General features: G+C 39.2%; 1 protein-coding gene across 1 annotated transcript in view; it reads right to left on the reverse strand.

The window, feature by feature from the left end:
- Positions 1-514: 514 nt before the first annotated feature.
- LOC108424586 (arf-GAP with GTPase, ANK repeat and PH domain-containing protein 1) overlaps positions 515-19355 on the reverse strand; it is a 37354-nt gene continuing 18513 nt past the window's right edge. The window contains exons 4-20 of the mRNA XM_017692716.2: positions 17910-17995; positions 17636-17777; positions 16479-16613; positions 16236-16357; positions 15831-15986; positions 14887-14970; positions 13954-14058; positions 12560-12719; positions 11118-11237; positions 10271-10399; positions 10035-10094; positions 8740-8891; positions 7437-7527; positions 5008-5230; positions 3161-3455; positions 2400-2667; positions 515-1929 (exon numbers count right to left, since the gene is read on the reverse strand). Of these exons, the coding sequence (XP_017548205.1) occupies positions 2428-2667; positions 3161-3455; positions 5008-5230; positions 7437-7527; positions 8740-8891; positions 10035-10094; positions 10271-10399; positions 11118-11237; positions 12560-12719; positions 13954-14058; positions 14887-14970; positions 15831-15986; positions 16236-16357; positions 16479-16613; positions 17636-17777; positions 17910-17995 (2300 nt within the window). The 3' untranslated portion in view covers positions 515-1929; positions 2400-2427. The remainder of the gene's footprint in view (positions 1930-2399; positions 2668-3160; positions 3456-5007; positions 5231-7436; positions 7528-8739; positions 8892-10034; positions 10095-10270; positions 10400-11117; positions 11238-12559; positions 12720-13953; positions 14059-14886; positions 14971-15830; positions 15987-16235; positions 16358-16478; positions 16614-17635; positions 17778-17909; positions 17996-19355) is intronic.

A 19355-nucleotide genomic window follows, 5' to 3' on the forward strand; every position in this document is an offset into this window, starting at 1 on the left:
CACCTACTGATTTAATACACAGTTGCTAAAAGCTTCCCTTCACTTTTGAAAGACAGGCAGTTTGTTTGTTTTAAAATGTAAATAAATGTATTTATTATACCTAAAGTCATACGTAAAGATGTCTACGTCTCCAGCCGACACACAGCATGTTTACTGCACTGCTTCACAGGCGAGCATCAACTTTTTATTTAAGTTTAGTTATATATTGTACATGCACAAACTTCTGCACATAAGTTTAAGCTTAATGTGTCAACTTGTAACAGTGTCAACTATTTGCATCTAACACTTGTTCACTCACTCGACTTTACGCTTTAGTCTTTATTATCCAAATGGTTGTGCTCTGGATACTTTGGATAGCACAGTTTTCTGTCAATCCGACCAGTCACTCAACTCAAATGTTAGCTTATATCATCTGAGCTTGTACCCACAGAGAAGCAGTTAGTTGGGATCGACTTCACCCAAATCAAATTTTTTATGTTGTGGACAGAGATAATGCTAACCAAAACTAATGCTCATCTCTGCTAGCTAGCACCACATTCTGCAATTCTTGTTAGATTGATGTTTTGACATTAATTAGTTGACGGACTGAAAATCATGAACTTTTTTTTTTTTCGTTTTTAAAATAATTCAGGATGAAGCGCACAAAAGTGACGGTAATGTAGAACCAGTGAATAGTTCTGTCAAGTCCAAAAGGTTCTGCAGCCCTGAGGATGGGTAAGCTGTATTAAGGAAACTGGAATATTTATTCTCGGCCCTCAGAACCATGCAGCCCTACAGCGGAAAAGATACTAATATTATATTTAAGGTGGAATGAAAAAACTGAAAAAGAAGCTGGTGAATACGAAACCAAACCTCAGCTTTCTTGGTCTGTGAGATGTTAAGAGGTTTATCCTGAATTTGTCTTCCTCCCAAAGAAAGTCTTCCAGTTATTGCAGGCCTCTGAATCTGAGCTCTTAGACTTTTATTCATATTATGAATGTCAAGTCTACATTGATGGAAAATGAGAGGAACTGCAGGATTCTTTCTTTCTTGTTCAGAAAGGCTGCAAGCAGGAAACAATCAGAAGACTCTCTAGACCTCCAACTCACACATGCACATGAGTTTGTCAGTCAGGACCACAATATGGAGGACCTGAAGTTGCTTTGTTGTTCTATTTCAGGGTGGGATGACCTCGTTCTGGAAGGTTGTACCTAAAAGTGTTTTTCCTTTGGACACTTTTAGGCATTAGGTCTAAATAAAGACCAAATGTATCCAGACACTCTTCAAATTCAGCTGCAAACATTGCTGATGCAGGTGTTCACACAGCGTGTATAATAATCATTATAGAAAAGCAGCTACACATGGTCCTAAGGTCTCCATGTCCAATGCCAAGCATGGGCTAGAGGATAAAGCCCCCTGGCATTGGGCTGTGGAGCAGCGGGACTGTGTTCTCTGGAGTGATGGAGCTCCATCCAATACCTTTGGGATGCATTGGAGTGATTCAGAACTGACCATCCAACAACAGTACCTGACCTCACAAACGCTTAATTAATTTGTCACAGGAATGTTCCAATATCTAGCTTAAAGTCTTCCCAGAAGAGTAGAGCCTGGTACTGCAGTAAAGAGAGGCAAACTCACTATTAATAGAAGAAATACTTATATTCTTATATTAAGAAATACTGGAGGAACAGGTGTCTACACGTCTTTGGACTATTAATGTAGTTGATTGGAATGATCTTGGAGAAGGACTCATCAGTAGAAGCAGTTTTACCTTTTACTCTCCTGCTTTGAGTTTTTGTGATGCGATGAGGTTTGAGCCCTTCTACTGAAATAAATGAAAAGTCTGGTGATGTCCTGAAGTGTTGCAGTACATATGGGTGGCAATCCAGCGGTTGCACTGATCCATCCATAAGAGCCATACATAGAATGATGGTACCTCCAATTCCTTACCTACAAAGCATACATAACAGTGTTACCGGTAGGTCACAATTAACATGTTAGGGCCAATCAATCATTTTTCCTGATCTATGGTGATGAATACAACTCTAATTTCATGCCAGCAGCAGATTATGAGGCATGTGAAAGGGTGACCGTTACACTGATTTTACACATGGTGTAAACTGCAAATGATGTAAATTGTATGTTGCCATGGTGGAATCCACAGTTGTAGTGCTCTCGTTCAGCTTTGGATCACTTACATGAATCACGTGTCAAGACGATGTAATAAATTAGAATTATCATTATGTTTATCACTTAATTCTGTCGTAGCAACATACAGCATTTGAGCAGCGGGGCTTCAGCCTTCACCTTTAATACATTGCTGCCACCTACTGGACTTATTTCGAACTGCATTATGGAACATACTGAAAATCATGGTTGATTATGAAACGTAAATATTATTGTTTTTAAGCGTATCTTACCTTCTACCTCAGACCTCAGGCTCCAGTGTTATGACATGGCTCTTTTGGAGCTGGGTCGGCTGAGGCTGGCAGAGCTGCTGTTGCGGGACAGGCTTGGGCTGGCGGCCCCGGATGGGGACGTGGTCGGGGGGGTGGAGGTGGTGGGGCTGATTTCAGCAGGGCAGCCATGCTGCAGCAGAATGTCTACGCAAACCTGACTCCCAGCACGGCGTGCCAGGGCGACAGCTGTCTGACCCAGAGCGTCCCTGCTCCTCACATCACTACCGTACTGTACAGAGAGAGAGAGAGAGAGAGAGAGAGAGAGAGAGAGAGAGAGAGAGTGCAAGTGTTGGAAAAAGTGAGATGGACAGAAAAATTTAATATGCAACGCAATGTAGGATTTGGGGATTTGGAGACCTCTCTGGTCGACATGTAATCGCATGCAACATGCGGAGGAACATTTTATATCGTCGGTTGTGCTTCAGATCTCCACTAGCAGAGGAGGTCTTTTATAAGTGCTGAAACAGAATTCAAAGAGAACTCAGTCTAAACTTGGTGAAGGATGTGTCTTCTGAGGGTGTGAGTGAATTATCTACTATTGCCATCACATCTTCGTCAGTCCAATATTGATTTTGAGATCATTTGAGGCCTAAACATCAAGCCAGACCTTCTTTTTAAGCCTGTCTGTTTGATGTTATTCATAATGATATATGATGTGGTGTGAAAAACTCAACGCCTCTAACTGTTAAATGATTATTTCGGGCTTATTTAATCTCTTTTACCCAGATCAGCAGCTGAGTCATGACAACATCTCCCAGCTGGCAGGCGGCATGCAGGGGAGAAAATGATTCATGGACCGCTCCATTGCCGTATCGCATCATGTAGGAAGACGGGGTGTTGATTTCTTCTTTAGTGCTGTGTGCCAGCAGGAAGAGGAGTTTGGGGAGGTCTCTGTCCATCACAGCTTTATAGAGGCGAGCAGACAGGGATCCGTCTAAGCTGTCACTCAGAGAGGAGAGTGGAGCCAAAAACAGCTTCTGCTCATATTTGGCCCGAATCCATGACTCGCGTTCCTCACTGTGAAAAAAGACATTGTGGAAAAGTTAGTATTTTGAAGGCTGAATGGGTGGGAATAAACTGCTGTAACCTGAATGGGCCAGGCCAAACTGCCGTAGCCTGAATAGGCCAGGCCAAACTGCTGTAGCCTGAATGGGCATGGCTAAACAGCTACAGCCTAAATGGGCTGTGCCAAACTGCTGTATCCTGAATGGGTAACTGCTGTAGGCTGAAAGGGTGGGGCTAAACTTTAAACATACCTTTTATTATTATACTTATGACCTATCTTTATATACTTATGAGTCCAGACAGTAGTAAATATGTAAAGGTATCTACAGCAACAATATTAATATTAACTGAACAGGACAACAACATCTGGCTTTGCTGAATCGGGCCTGTTATTTGAGGCATAAGCAATATTTGTGTGATCATCCTCTACAGTGCCCCCTTATGGGTACCCTTTAAAAAAGACGAGCAAAGAAATGCTGTTTATCAGCTAGACTTTACACTTGAATTCTAACCTACAATTGTATTATTTAATAATTGTATAATTTTAGCAGATAAAGTCTATTAGAAGCATCCTCTCTTTTTTATTTAATTTTTCTTCTGTTGATAATTTGGTGAAAAATCTAATTTACACAAATCCTCTTCATACCGCAAATCTAGACAGTCAATTTATGTTTTGTGTCTGAGATTTGCTTCTTTAATTTTAGCACTGTAGATATGAGGCTAATGTAGCTAACGAGTAAAAGAAGCTTACACCCCACCAATTGGCATGGTACTGCCCAAATGCCATTCATCACACACTCATTTAAAGCTGTTTGGAGTTGTTCACTGTTATGTATTGTGGCGGTGGAGAGATGGAGCCGCCGTGACAACTTCTCACACAGGTGCAAGCTGCTCCTGTCCCTTGATTTAGCATGGACAACTTTTAAAACGAGCTCTCACTGAGTAGTTGAGTAGAGAGAGAACACTGTCCTCCAGGCCAAATGCATGCCAGAGAGAGCGAGAGAAGAAGGGACTATTTGCACGCAGCGCTAAGTATACCTTCGGGATAAAGTTTTTATTTTGTTTAAATATGTAAATAAAGCTGTGGCTCTGTCTAAAAGACAGGAGGCTGAGCTGGAGGTGGTGGAGATGAAGATGCTGAGATTTTCATTGGGAGTGACAAGGATGGACAAGATTAGAAATGAGCAGATCAGAGGGACAGTGAAGGTGGAGCAATTTGGAGATAAAGCCAGAGAGGCCAGGTTGAGATGGTTTGGACATGTGTTGAGGAGGAATAGTGGATATATTGGTCAAAGAATGTTGGAGATGGAGCTGCCGGGTAGAAGGAGAAGAGGTAGACCTCAGAGAAGGTTTATGGATGTAGTGAAGGTGGACATGGAGATGGTTGGTGTAAAAGTAGAGGAGGCAGTGGATAGGGCAAGATGGAGGCAGATAGTCATGGACTATCAGCCGAGGAGATCAAACCGGCAACTTTCCGGTCACATGGTTGGTTGCCTAACCTCCAGCCCACGACTGGCCCGTTCATTCTTATAGATAAGACTGCTCGCTCCTGTCTATCACTCACCGCGTGGCATCAGGACGGGGTTTATGACGGCCTCTGGTTCGACTCTCCCAGATGCTGTTGGCTGTGTGGTTACCAATAGCGATGAGCACCAGGGTGAGCTCGTAGGGCCAGTCGTCCAAGTCGAGGGAGCGCACGCGGGACAGATGAGTGCCCAGATTCCTGTGGATACCTGAGCACTCGATGCAGATCAGTGCACCCAGGTTTAGACTGGCCCATGTTGGATCTGTGAAGAGAAGAAGCTATGAGATCAGAGCTTTAGGGGATCATTGCTCATTGTTGTAAATTATCTCCAACTACACTTGGAAAACCAAAAATAACTGAAACTAAACTGCTGTAGGCTGAATGGTTGGAACTATACTGATATAGGCTGAATTGGTGGAGCTATACTGCTGTAGGCTGAATGGGCGGAGCTATACTGTTGTCGGCTGAATTGGTGGAGCTATACTGATGTAGGCTTAATTGGTGGAGCTATACCGATGTACAACCCCAATTCCAATGAAGTTTGGACGTTGTGTAAAACATAAATAAAAACAGAATACAATGATTTGCAAATCCTTTTCAAAATATATTCAATTGAATATACTAGAAAGACAAGATATTTAATGTTCAAACGGATAAACTTTATTGTTTTTTGCAAATATTCACTCATTTTGAATTTGATGCCTGCAACACGTTCCAAAGAAGTTGGGACAGGGGCATGTTTACCTCTATGTTACATCACCTTTCCTTTTAACAACATTCAATAAGTGTTTGGGAACTGAGGACACTAATTGTTGAAGCTTTGTAGGTGGAATTCTTTTCCATTCTTGCTTGATGTACAACTTCAGTTGCTCAACAGTCCGGGGTCTCCGTTGTCGTATTTTGCGCTTCATAATGTGCCACACATTTTCAATGGGAGACAGGTCTGGACTGCAGGCAGGCCAGTCTAGTACCCACACTCTTTTACTACAAAGCCACGCTGTTGTAACACGTGCAGAATGTGACTTGGCATTGTCTTGCTGAAATAAGCAGGGACGTCCCTGAAGAAGACATAGCTTGGATGGCAGCATATGTTGCTCCAAAACCTGTATGTACCTTTCAGCGTTAATGGTGCCTTCAGAGATGTGCAAGTTACCCATACCATGGGCACTAACACACCCCCATCCCATCAGAGATGCTGGCTTTTGAACTTTGCGCTGATAACAATCCGGACAGTCCTTTTCCTCTTTGGCCCGGAGGACACGACGTCCATGATTTCCAAAAATAATTTAAAATGTGGACTCGTCAGACCACAGGACACTTTTCCACTTTGCGTTAGTCCATCTCAGATGAGCTCGGGCCCAGAGAAGCCGGCGGCGTTTCTGGGTGTTGTTGATATATGGCTTTTGCTTTGCATTGCAGAGTTTGAACCTCCACTTGTAGATGGAGTGACAAACTGTGTTCACTGACAGTGGTTTTCCCAAGTGTCCCTGAGCCCATGTGGTAATATCCGTTACAGAATGATGTCGGTTTTTTATGCAGTGCCGCCTGAGGGATCGAAGGTCACAAGCATTCAATATTGGTTTTCTGCCTTGCCGCTTACTTGCAGAGATTTCTCCAGATTCTCTGAATCTTTTGATGATATTATGGACTGTAGATGATGAAATCCCTGAAGTCCTTGCAATTGCACGTACAGAAACCTTGTTCTTAAACTGTTGGACTATTTGCTCATGCAGTTGTTCACAAAGTGGATGCTGCCTTGCAGAGATGCTCCCTTTATACCCAATCATGACACTCACCTGTTTCTAATTAACATGATCACCTGTGGAATGTTCCAAACAGGTGTTTTTTGAGCATTCCTCAACTTTTCCAGTCTTTTGTTGCCAGTGTCCCAACTTCATTGGAACATGTTGCAGGCATCAAATTCAAAATGAGTGAATATTTGCAAAAAAAAAAAATAGGTTTATGCATTTGAACATTAAATATCCTGTTTTTGTAGTGTATTCAATTGAATATAGGGTGAAAAGGATTTGCAAATCATTGTATTGTTTTTATTTATGTTTTACACATCGTCCCAACTTCATTAGAATTGGAGTTGTAGTCTGAATTGGTGGAGCTACGCTGATGTAGGTTGAATGGGCACAGCTATACTGCTGTTGGCTGAATGGACAGATATTTGTCAATAAGATGTCTGTTTTTGTGACAAGAAATACAACCAATTGGGCAACGAATGTTATGTTTTGAAACAATCAATATATTGATGCTACATTAAACTCTTTTATTTTAAAAAATCCATGATATGAGCCCTTTAATGGAAAAAATACAGCAGGGAGACAAAAGAATGACAGACAGGCTATGAACAGTGGGAAATGTGACATGAAAAGAAATCTCAGGTAGAGTGACACAAAGAGAGAGAGAGAGAGAGAGAAAGAGAAAGTGAGAGAGAGAAAGAGAAAGTGAGAGAGACTCACTGGGGGCGTCACAATCCACACAGAAGCTGTTCCCTTTAGCATTACGAATGGCCTGAATAGCCACTGCTTCACTCTGGCTGTTCCTTCTCGCCTACAGAACACATAAATGCACACACACACACACACACACACACACACACACACACACACACACACACACACACACACACACACACACACACACACACACATTCAACAACTGACAGATGTCTGAAATATATAAACTCACACAGACATTTATGAGTACAGTAAAATTCTGTTCATAGAGACAGCAGTAAGTGTCATATCACTGACGATGCACAGTAACCTGTAGTCAAAACTACTAAACAGTTTGAAGATGCCATGTACAGGCTATGCAAAAAATTATGGTCCCCTGGTCAAATTCCATGTTTCCAAGTGTAAATAAGGACGGGGTATCTATCATTCAGTAAAGCCCTTTAACTACAGCTGTTTAAGTCTATTTAGTATCAGATAATATCATTAAACATCCAACATTGAGTAGACTTCAACAGCTTTATGTAAAGGACTTTACTGAATTAGTGAATTAATACACCAGCGTTCAGTTTTCAACAATATAATAGCAGTATGTTAACAGGTAGATGTATAATACACCAGTTTTTTTCAGGTTTATATAACTATAAATAATTGTTAGCTAAAAATGTAACAAATAAATTATATAGAATTTAATGAAACAAAAAAAGAAAAGAATGTTCAGAAGGATGAACTCATGAACTTGAGAATTAAATCAACATCCAATAGATAACCTCACAAACAATCCTATAAATAGATGATTGCAGTATATTAGTTATTCGTGAATAACTTCTTATTGTTGCTAAAGTACATGAAATAGTGAATTACTGAAATATTAGAATATGAAAACATCTAAATTATTACATGCTGTAAGTTATTTCATATAAATGATCCAAAATGGTTAACATTAAAAGTGATTTCAAACTTTTGAACGCTAGTGTAGAGAACAAAGGTGATGGTTGCTGCTGATTTGCCCTTATATTTTATTCTCAAGTTTCCTTTTTTGTGTTAGAACATGTGATGCTCATACTAAAGTTCATGCAGAGGTCAGGACCTACTACACTGAGCACTCACTTCAGAGGAAGAACAAGAAATAAAGAAAAACTGGCTGTTTATGACTACAATATTTATCTGTTTAATCCATTGAGATAAAAACAAAACTAATCTAAAAGCTGTGCACAGAAAGTCAGTGTCTCAATCATTAAGGCCAGAGTTTGGCTTGAACCCTCAGAGGCCTTCAGAGCTGTCAGATGAGAGAGATGATGATTCTTGCCTTGTTCCTGCTGCTCTCGCAGGACTGCAGGCAAGCCAGGATCTGGCTCTCGATGGCTTGTACCCAGGAATCCCGCTCCTCCTGACTCTGAGCCTCAAAGTGCCATGTCTGTCCGGTGCTGGACACAATCAGGAACTCGCAGTTCTCATCATCTAAACATGAATAGGATACAAAATGATACACACTTTATCGTCACACTGCCATGAAATTTGTCTTGAAGCACAGCGGCTCCATGGGAAACCACAACAACACACTTTACACCAGGGGGTAAAGGGCCATATTAAAAATCTCAACAAATCTGTGGGCCAGCTGTGTTTTTATTTTAATTTGTAATTTATTTTTAACATTTTGCCATGACCCCAACTGTATATTGTTTGTTCAAAATATACCAAAAAATAAGCATTGAATACTTTGATTCAAAAATTATTACAAAAAAAGTTACATATATAAAACAATAGACTATCTGCAAATAACTGTTAAACAGAATTTTTAAATATTTTATAATGTTTACAATATTCTTTACAATATTCTAGATTCAAGATGTTTTCACAAGCTTTTTGCAGTATCCATATAAAACTCAGAAGACACATGTAGGTTCACTGGTCGTTTTGGATAGTAAATAAAATGTCTATGCTTGTACTGTAGTCATGGTGACCCCTATCACCTCCTATCATCACCACTGTAAAGAAGTCTGAACCATTTCACACCAAACTAGTTTGTATCACTCTGTCTACATCTCACACGCTGATTTGTGCAGAAATTCAGTCAGGAGTGGAACCAAACAGCTGATGGCACAGAGTTACGAAACACGATGGAAGAGATATCGTAAATGTAATGTAGAGAAACTGTAATTAATGAAATGGTGTAGTTTTATCATTGATACATGATATGTATAAGTAGACAGTTCACACAGCATGTAAAACACCACACAGAGCACACAGACTGGTTACAGCACAGTTCATACATCATCACTGTGGGGTCTGCCCATATGATTCTCAAGCTCTCTGCATGGCAGGCATAAACTCAGAGAGTACATATGTTTAGTTTTTTAGCTCTAAAGACTGTTCAGGTGTGAGAAAAGTTCTTACGCTGCCTGTCAGAAAATATCTTTCAGCAGAGAAAGTGCAAGGCTGAATCTGGTCCCTCAGTCTAATTTTTCAATTCTATCACAAATGCTGCAGCTGAGGCCAAAGGAGTTTAACCATAAAGCAGTTCCAGTGATGAGGCGGACCCCGCAGCGATTAATCAGAGCTGTGCCTGACAGCAGGTGATGAATGATAACCTGTTCTGTTTACCTGTCTTGTTAATGTTTCTTAAGCTACCGAAGCTTTTCAGTTTCCACATTTTGCGCTTAGCTGGACGACAAGCAAGAAGACAAAAGATAAAGAGACAAATATGAGAGAGAAATCTGCGGCCATTCTGAAAATAATTAATGAAAGTCAAGCACAGGCTATAAAACTGTAAAGTGTTTGCCTGCAGTAGTTCAAGTGACGTTTCAGCTAATTTACACATTTCACACATAAACACTCACCTTCAGCTTGACCGATGGTCGTGTCCGCTCTCTGATTCATACTCTTCTTCCTCCGATGCTTCTTCCGGTCAGTCACTGGAGATGTACTGGGGTCTTTTATCAGTGGGGGGCTCAACACTCCCTCAATCTCTAAATTTGACATAATCACAGAGGCTCATGTGCGTGTCTGATTTGATAAATGTGCTGTTTTGTGCCCTACACTATTACATTGTTTACAGTGTTTTACTGTTTTACTTAGACATACTTTAAAATACTTTGATCTGCTTGTTCAATAATGAAAGGTGCTTCATAAATAAAGTTATTATTTTCATCATTATTATCATCATCATTAACCCTCTGGGGTCTTGTAGCATTTTCTCGATTTTTAAATTCTCCTTTAAAGGCTCTTCATATAACACGATACTCATATGTTACATATCAAAATGTTCTGTTATGTTCATCACTATTTTCCAAAAGCACTGCAGTAACTTGCAGCTGTAAACTCTCTGCAAGGCATTTCACATGTGTCTCCAATGTGGACTGAATGAAGGATGAAGGGTTTCCGGTGTGATTTCCTAAGTGTCTATTGATCTATTGTCTATTGGAATCCACCCATTCCATATGGTGAGAAGTAGATGACATGTAGTACAGCCCCAGTTCATAGGCTCATAACTCCAGATGTGAGGTGGAATGGAAATGGCAGCTCTACAGATTCAGGAAATGTTTGAACTATATTTTTGTGCTGGATTATCATGACGATACAGATATAGAAACAGAGAATTTGATACACGGGTGTGATTGTGGACCCCAGAGGTGTAAAACAAGCTGAATGAACATAAGTAAGAGTGGTGATTATATGTATGCATACCAATACTCTGAACTTTGCTAGAGAGGGTGAACGGTGCTCGCTGCACCTCTCGGTGACCCGCAGGGCTCATGACTCCGGCTCCCTCGTCCACAGTTATGAGTCCACTCGGGAAGCCGGCAGCTGTGACCGAAAGATAAAACAACAAGCAATTTTATCAATAAATTTACCAGTAATACCATTTTACCATTAAGAATAGATTTTTAATCATTTACTGTGGCTCCCTGTAATAAGTGGGAGGTGGCAAAGTAAAGACACCAAGCAGTGCTGGGAGTAACAGTACAAAGTAACGCAGTAAAGAAATGTAATTACTTCTCCCTGTAATGAAGTAATGTAATATATTACAGTATAAATTTGTGTAATTACATTAGTTACTGACTTCATAAGAATTACATTATTTGCGTTGCTCATTTGTTTTATTAGTAGTATTATATATTATATATTTGAAGGGTTCTTTAGCAAAAATGGTTCTATATGGAACCATGATTAAAAGATTCTTTGTATCAGTAAATTGTTCTGGATTGATTTAGACTGTGTCGTATATGGTTCTGTGTGGCACCAAAAAGGGTTCTTCTATTGTGACAGGCCTGACATCATAGCAATAGAAGAACTCTTTTTGGAGTGGAACCATCTACAGAACACTCTCCATCAATCTGAAGAACCCTTTCATGATGCAAAGAACCCTTAGAAAGTGTTCTTTGAATGTTCATGGTTCATTTTCTTTACTAAAGAACCCATGAAGAACTATCATTTTTAAGTGTGTAGTTGTGCTTTATTAAAGAGATGTATTTGGCCACAGCCACTTTGTACAAAATATCAGAACTGTCATTTTTTTTATTCTGTTCATAATTTTAGTTTATTTTGAAATGGTTTAAACTAAATGAATGTTTTAAACTAAATGAAACGTTTAAACTAAATGAATGTAAATTTGAACTGTTTTAAACTTTTTACCAGTTGCCCTTTTTAAGAGTGTTTGTCAGAATAAACCCAGAGAATAACTGCAGAAGAGCAATACCCAGAATAAACATCCAGAATACTTCTTGTAGACGCTTCAATATTTCTGCTCCTGATTATGTTCATACTAGCTGTGTTTAAAATTACTTCTCACCTCCTCTCATATAAATGCAACAAATCTGCTTAATATGCTCATTTAAATATGCTAACAGATATACTTCTATTCCTATTCCTACATGTTTTACTCTAATTTATGTCTAATTTCTGCCTAACTTATGTTTATTTTTCATTTCTGTCTGATTAATGTAAGCTTATGCACAATTACATTACATGATTTTTTTTTTACCACAACACAGACACCACGTTGCTCTAGTTGGGAGCTTCCAATCCTCAGCCGTCATAACAGGCAGGCCTTATAATAGAGGTTGGTACCTTTTTCTCTACACTGCTTGATTTAAAAGCTCAGATCAGTTGTAGTTCTGCTCTTTCACCTGAACCACTTCCTTCAAGTCCTGCTACGTCTTGGACTAATCCATTCAGTCCAGGCAGGGGTCCAGTTGATGGTGCCGCTCTGGGGGGACGTTTCCCTGGAACCTTAACCGTTACCCTCAGAAGGTCTATCTCCTTCCCATGAACATTCTGCATGTAATCCTACCATCAGGAAAAACAAATAAGCAAAGCATTAACAAATACAAATACATCTTCTATCAGATAATTTTGCCAAAATTGAATTTTTTCCACACATTCCTATTCTTTAACAACTTCTTAACATTGTGTGAGGTGTTTTTTAAAGTTGTATGTGATTTAGAAAAGGTTCTATCTTCAAAGTCAAACTCTGACTTTGTTCCATAGGGTTCTTTTTGTGAGCCAATGAGCACAGACAAGAGGATCAGGTTCTGCTTCTTTGTCATGTTGCTGCTCTGCTCAATGTCTGCAGGAAAAGTTTATTAAAAAACATGAAAACATCTTGCTGTAACTCTGCCTGTCTTTTTATAGTTTTTTTTTTTTTAAATACTTACTGTCTTAAATTTAATTGAATAGTGCACATTTGAACTGATGGGTCTTAATTACAACATAAACATTAATTTCATTCATTTATCCAGCTTTTCTTTTTCTTCTTTCTTCCAAAATAAGACATTTTGGCTTATTAGAGTCACCTTTTTGATATAAAACAAAACTGCCTTCATACTGACTTGCTACACTGACCTTGTGGGACAGTTTATTACAGTAGCTGGTTTTCGTTTAACTAAAGGACACTTAAACTATTGGTTCCTAAAGTGGACTTCTTCACTCCACAACTAGCACTGACCTTTATACATAACTTGCAAAGCTTTTTTGAATAAAAAAGAAGACAATATGTCCTATAACAGGAAATATTGTAAGCATACAAATAAGTTAAAATAAATGTCAGAAAAAATGTGATAGAAAGCATCACATTTAACATTCTGCTACAACTTTTGTATTTATGTTTTAACTAACTCCAAGCAGAAAGTGAGTTCTTAGGATCAGAAGGTTCTATCTGCATTTGACTTGTTCTAAATTTGATAGGGTTTTGATATTGTACTTTCAGAAAATGTTTTGGGTGCCTGTAATTTTTATGTATTAGACATGTTCCACCTATCAGCTCTGCTATTTAGAATGCAAAATCTTTAAAGCTCAATATCTCAAAACTGTGCAGAACACAGACAGAACCTTATAATTCCAGAAAGATGCTGCAGTTGTCAATCTTCAATTTTTTACTCTGAAGGAAAAGCATTTCTTTGTGCTGTACAGAATTTTTCTCATACATTGCTTTAAAAGAAGAATTTTTTTACCAAAAAAAAAATCCTCTGTTTTTTTTATCATCATGGCACACAGGAAATTTTGAGTGGCATGTAAGACTCACGCTGACATTGGAGTGGTAAGACAGCATTCCATTGTTTGATAGAGTCACATATTTCTTCTTCCACTCCTGTTTAAGGGAGCTCCCACTGCGTTTCAGGAGGATGCTCTGAGGTTAAGAGAGAGAGAGAAAATCATTGAACTCTAATAGTTTTTCACTCCCACCTTACCTTTAACATTCGGGCTGAATGATGCTGTTATAATCTGCTGTATGAACAGCGTTGCACTGTTAGCTGAATAATGAGCACATAAAGACTTGATCATAAAAAACTGGTCTTGTCTCTGAGTTGCTCGACTGCTGCACTCTTAAAAACATGGTTCATCAAGGGTTCTTCAGTATAGACAGTGGTTCCATACAGAACCACGAGCATTCAAAGAACTATCTGCATGCTAAACATGTTCTCTGCATGGTGAAATGGTTCTTCAGATTGATGGAGAATGTATTATATGTGGTTTGGTTCTATGTAGCACCAAAAGGGGTTCTTCTATTGTCACAATGTCAACTTTGTCACAATAGCAGAACCCTTTTTGGTGCTACATAGAAACGTATACAGCACATTCTCCATCAATCTGAAGAACCATTTTTTAAGAGTACTGTTTTGGTTTTACTAGCATATCTGATAGAATAACTGGAATATGTGGGAACTGTTTTGTTTGGACAGGCAGACACATGATCCATTTAGAACTCAGTGTTGTTTGATCTGCCCACATGCTCATACTGATCCTGCAACTCTAATATTAATAAGCACAGAAGAATCTGAAAACTGATTTTATATATTGATTTGAATTGACTCTATCAACAGCATTGATTTTGCATGTGCTGGGTCACTACGGTCAGGCGCCTCCGACTGCCACCATGAATTTAGTTGACAACAGAAGCCTTCTAGGGTTTCATATAAAACTCCTGTAACATAAAGAAACAAACAACATGTAGCACCTGTTTGATTGGGATCGCACGGCCGATTCCAAAATCTCCTTTGCTGTCAACGCTCCTCCTCTCTGAGTCACTGCCTCGACGTGCCTGCAGAGAAAGCATCCACCAGACCAGAATCAGAATCATAATCAAGCTTTATTTGCCAGGTATGCTTACACATGCAAGGAATTTGGTTTTGGTTACAGGAGCTCACAGTACACAGTATCTGACAAACATTTACATGTAATAAATAAAATAAAATAAAATAAGCATTCCTACCATTACTCATTCGTACACACAAACACCCACACACACACACAGTCATACCTGTAAACATTACAATGTTCAAATTATAAGTCTTAAGTTAAGAGTGTATAATGGCAAAGAAAGCGATCAGTGAGGCAACAGTCAGATAAGTGGGGTAATCATGCGGCTAAGTGAGGTGCAAGAAGAAACACTGGTCTGTTCAGTCTACAGCAGTTTGGCCCCACCCATTCAGCCTATAGCAGTTTAGCTCCACCATTCACCTTACATTAGTTTAGCCCGCCCATTCACCTTACATTAGTTTAGCCCGCCCATTCACCTTACATTAGTTTAGCCCACCCATTCAGCAGTTTAGCCTGTTCATTTAGCCAACACCAGGGATAAAGTAAACTAAGCAGAGATAATTTACATACTGTTAATCAATCTTAAAGGCACAGTAATAGGAGTAGGGGTTAAAAGGTTAGAAGTTAGGGGATTGGGTATTTGGGGGTTAGGAGGCTGGGAGTTAAAGGTTAGGCATTAGGGAGTTAGGGCATAGAGATTAGCAAATTAGAGAGTTAGCGTTGGGGGTTAGAGATTAGGGAGTTGGGGTTAAAAATGAGGGGTTTAGAGATTGAAGGTTAAATGTCAGGGATTAGGGGGATAAAGGGTAGAGGTTAAGGGATTAGGAGGTTAGTGATTAAGGGTTAGTGGTATTGACTCACTGTGAATCGGGCAGTTCGGCCATGGCTGCGCAGCGATACGGGGGTGGCACTGCCCAGCTTCTCTCCCCCAGATGTCCCACTGATGTCTTTATGACTGATTACTGGAGTGGAGGGCAGAGAGGAGGAGTAATCACTACTCTGACCACCATTACTGGCCTGGAACAAAGGAGGAGAAAACAATCAATAATCAGTAATCTATAGACTTTGTTACACACTCTGGTACTAAATTCCACAAAATGTTCTATATTCAGATGTAATACACAAGGCTCAGCCACTAGAGACAGCAACTCCTACATTCACAGTCTTGAAGTTCTATAAAATCATGGATACTTTTAATATTAATTGCATTAAAATCAGCATTTGTCAGTATCTGTGTGCAGGTGTGATGGAGTCTGTGTGATGTACCTGTCCTGGATAAGCTCCTGATAGTGGAGTGGATCCTCCAGAGTGACTGGGAGAGTTTGGGAGAGATTTACAGGAAGCATACAGAGCCAGCTGCCTCTTCATTGTGACGATCTTCTGAGCAGCTACAGAAAAACACTTCAGTGCATTAATATTTATAATTTATATTTACAATATCAATTATATAAATAGATTTTGTTTGTTAATGAGTGTATTTGTGTGGTTGTGATTTTTTTATGCACTCACCCTCTGTGAAGACCCGGTTAACGTTCAGCCCGTAGGTGGCGCACGTCTCATAGTAGGTGCAGCGATGGACATCTGTGCACAGCTGCCTCGCTCGAGCATCATCGATCACACGAGGATTAGTGCTGGTTATTTTATCTGATCGAGAACAGCAGCTTCAGGATTCACTTATTCCACTTTATACGACTGGAATACTGTGACTACCTTACTTTATCACATTAACCTGAGTGAATCGATTAATCACTCTTGAAAAAAACTGTGCCAAAAAGCGTTCAGAGCCACAGAAGAATGTTGTTACTTCTCTAAAGAACCTTGTTTGATAAAGAGACATGTGAGTGTGGAGAACCTTGCAACAATCCTTGCAACAATCCAAAGAAGATTCAAGCTATTTATAAGTTTAACTGTTCTTTCCAGAATCTTTGCATGTACAGTGCTGTGAAAAAGTATTTGCCTCTCACCTGATTTTTTTCTGTTCACCACTTTTCAGAGGTTCCTCCATTTGTGGATAACAGCTTTCTCTGTGGTTCTCTGGAGTCCCAGAGCCTTTGGAGTGGCTTTGTAAACCCTTCCAGAGTGTAGATTTTAAAATGGCTTTGTTGTTTCACATTTGTATTTGAATCTCTTTAAATGTGTGCTGCTTTTTGAGAGTCTGCTTCACTTTGCCAGACATAGATTCAGCAAGTCTGGCAGTGATCATATCTGGGTGTGACAGTGAAACTGAACACAACAGTTATCTGAATTTTGTTAACAGATTGATTTAGTAGCTAAGTGGGCAATTACTTTTTCACAAAGGGTCAGGTAGGGTAGAATAGTATTTTTCCTTCAATAAATGAAATCATCATTTAAAAACAGCATTTTGTGTTTAGTTGGGTTAGCACTGTCTAATATTAAAATACATTTGATGATCTGAAATATTCAAGTGTGAGAAATAATTGAATAAATAAATTAAAGAAATTGGGGAGGGATGAGTACTTTTTCACAGCACTGTACATACATAGTTGTCATTTAGGACTTTAGGCTTGGAAAATGTAAAGTTGGAACTGTGACCATTATGTCATCTTAATTACTGTATTAATTAATATGATTAAGAGCACAAGATATGACTTCTAAGGGTTAAACATAAAACCGTGACGTTATGTCTACATGACTCCATTTCTCACCCTGAGTGCCAACCACGATGAAGGGGATTTCTGCAATGTTGCGGTGAAGGCTCAGCTGCCTGTAGATGTTGTAGACTTCCAAAAAGCTGCTCTCATTCTCCAGACTGAACACCAGTATCACTCCATCCACCCAGCTGCAGAACTGAGGACGAAAGAGAAGGAAAGATAAACCAGAGGGGGAAATGGAGACTCAGATGGTAAAGAATATGATCTGGAGAAGAGCAGGATAAAGAAGCAGAAGATGAACAGGAGGAGGGGGAGGAGGAGGCCTCACCTCTGCGTCTGGAAGGCCAGGTTCCTCTCTCATCAGTAAGAGGTGACTCTGTCCATCAACCAGTACTTCCTTTTTAAACCTGCCTCCTAACACAAAAGCAGGATTAACTCAGCAGCAGACAGCAGATATTATATCATTAATGCCCATATCTAAAATTATACATGTGGTTCATGTTTTCTCAGAACAAATATTAAGACATTTATCAAAACTATATGTGGTTAAAAAGTGAGCTTAGCATTTCACCATAAAAAAGTCAACCCAAACTGAATGGTGAAAAAACTTGACAGTAGCATTTATAAAAGTTATAGGTGCTATAAAAGTTTCAAGTGTTGTAGAACTTTTTTTTTTCTTTTTTAAAACATAAACTTTAAATGTATTTTAATATACATATTTTGAAAAATACAGAATTTATTTCCTCCTTAATATCTCAGACTCTCCATAAGAGGGTGCTATTTGCATTTAAGTAGTGCTTTTGTGCATGTTCAAATGCAAGAAAACCCACACCAGCAGGAGTGGGACCGTTCAGCTAGAGTTTTACATGTCAAAACAGCAAGTAAAACAGTTTATTACATAAAAGTTTGGCTTAGTGTGTTTTTAAGATGAGGCAGTAGGAATAGCACCAGCTCCTGAATCCAGAGAGTGTGTGGGTTGACATTTCTTTCAGCCGGTAAATCTTAAAACTTAAAAGGCCAGAGCCCTTCTAAAACCTAAGTATAGCCCAGCCAGTTTACATTGAAGTCCCTGTAATTACAGAGTAATAGTCTTTAGCATGTAGTAAGACTGAGATTTTAAATGGTTCTATCTTAAATCAATGCTGTTTTAAATATGACATTACAGCCCCAAACTGAACAACTTTTGGGCATTTTGTACAATGCAAGCCCCTTGGTTTACGAACATCAGTGTTTGGTCTATAGTGTATGAAATACCTGATGGACTACTACTACCATAAACACTAGAAATGAACTGTGTCAATGATTGTTATTGTGTAGTTAGAACAGCTCATGAATACTTGACTATGAATTATCAACTATAATTTCTATGAGCACCTAACTCCCCAAAACATCTAAATGGACTTGGAGGTCTACTGCACACAGGTAACAGTAGGCTTTGATTTGTTCACTGTAGTGAAAAACTAAAAGTGAAAAAAAAAGAAATTTAAAATGTAAAACTTTCACAAAGACAAAGCTAGATAATCAATTATGACTATCAGTGTTTTTCTCTTATTGTGCTACTGAAGTAATATTCCATAGTATCAGCGTCTGCAGTGTTTGTGGCACATGATTGATTACCGATAGACAGCAATTGCTGCTTGTTTCCCTGTATTGATAAAATGAACTTTGGAATAGTGAATCCAATGAGCAGAGGCTGAAACACCTTCACACAGGCCTCTATTATAAGAGAGCTCTGAGTCAGCAGCTTTTCTGTTCTTTTCAGTTCAGAGAAGTT

The sequence above is a fragment of the Pygocentrus nattereri genome, chromosome 21, assembly GCF_015220715.1.
Source record: "Pygocentrus nattereri isolate fPygNat1 chromosome 21, fPygNat1.pri, whole genome shotgun sequence".
Classification (NCBI taxonomy): Eukaryota; Metazoa; Chordata; class Actinopteri; order Characiformes; family Serrasalmidae; genus Pygocentrus; species Pygocentrus nattereri.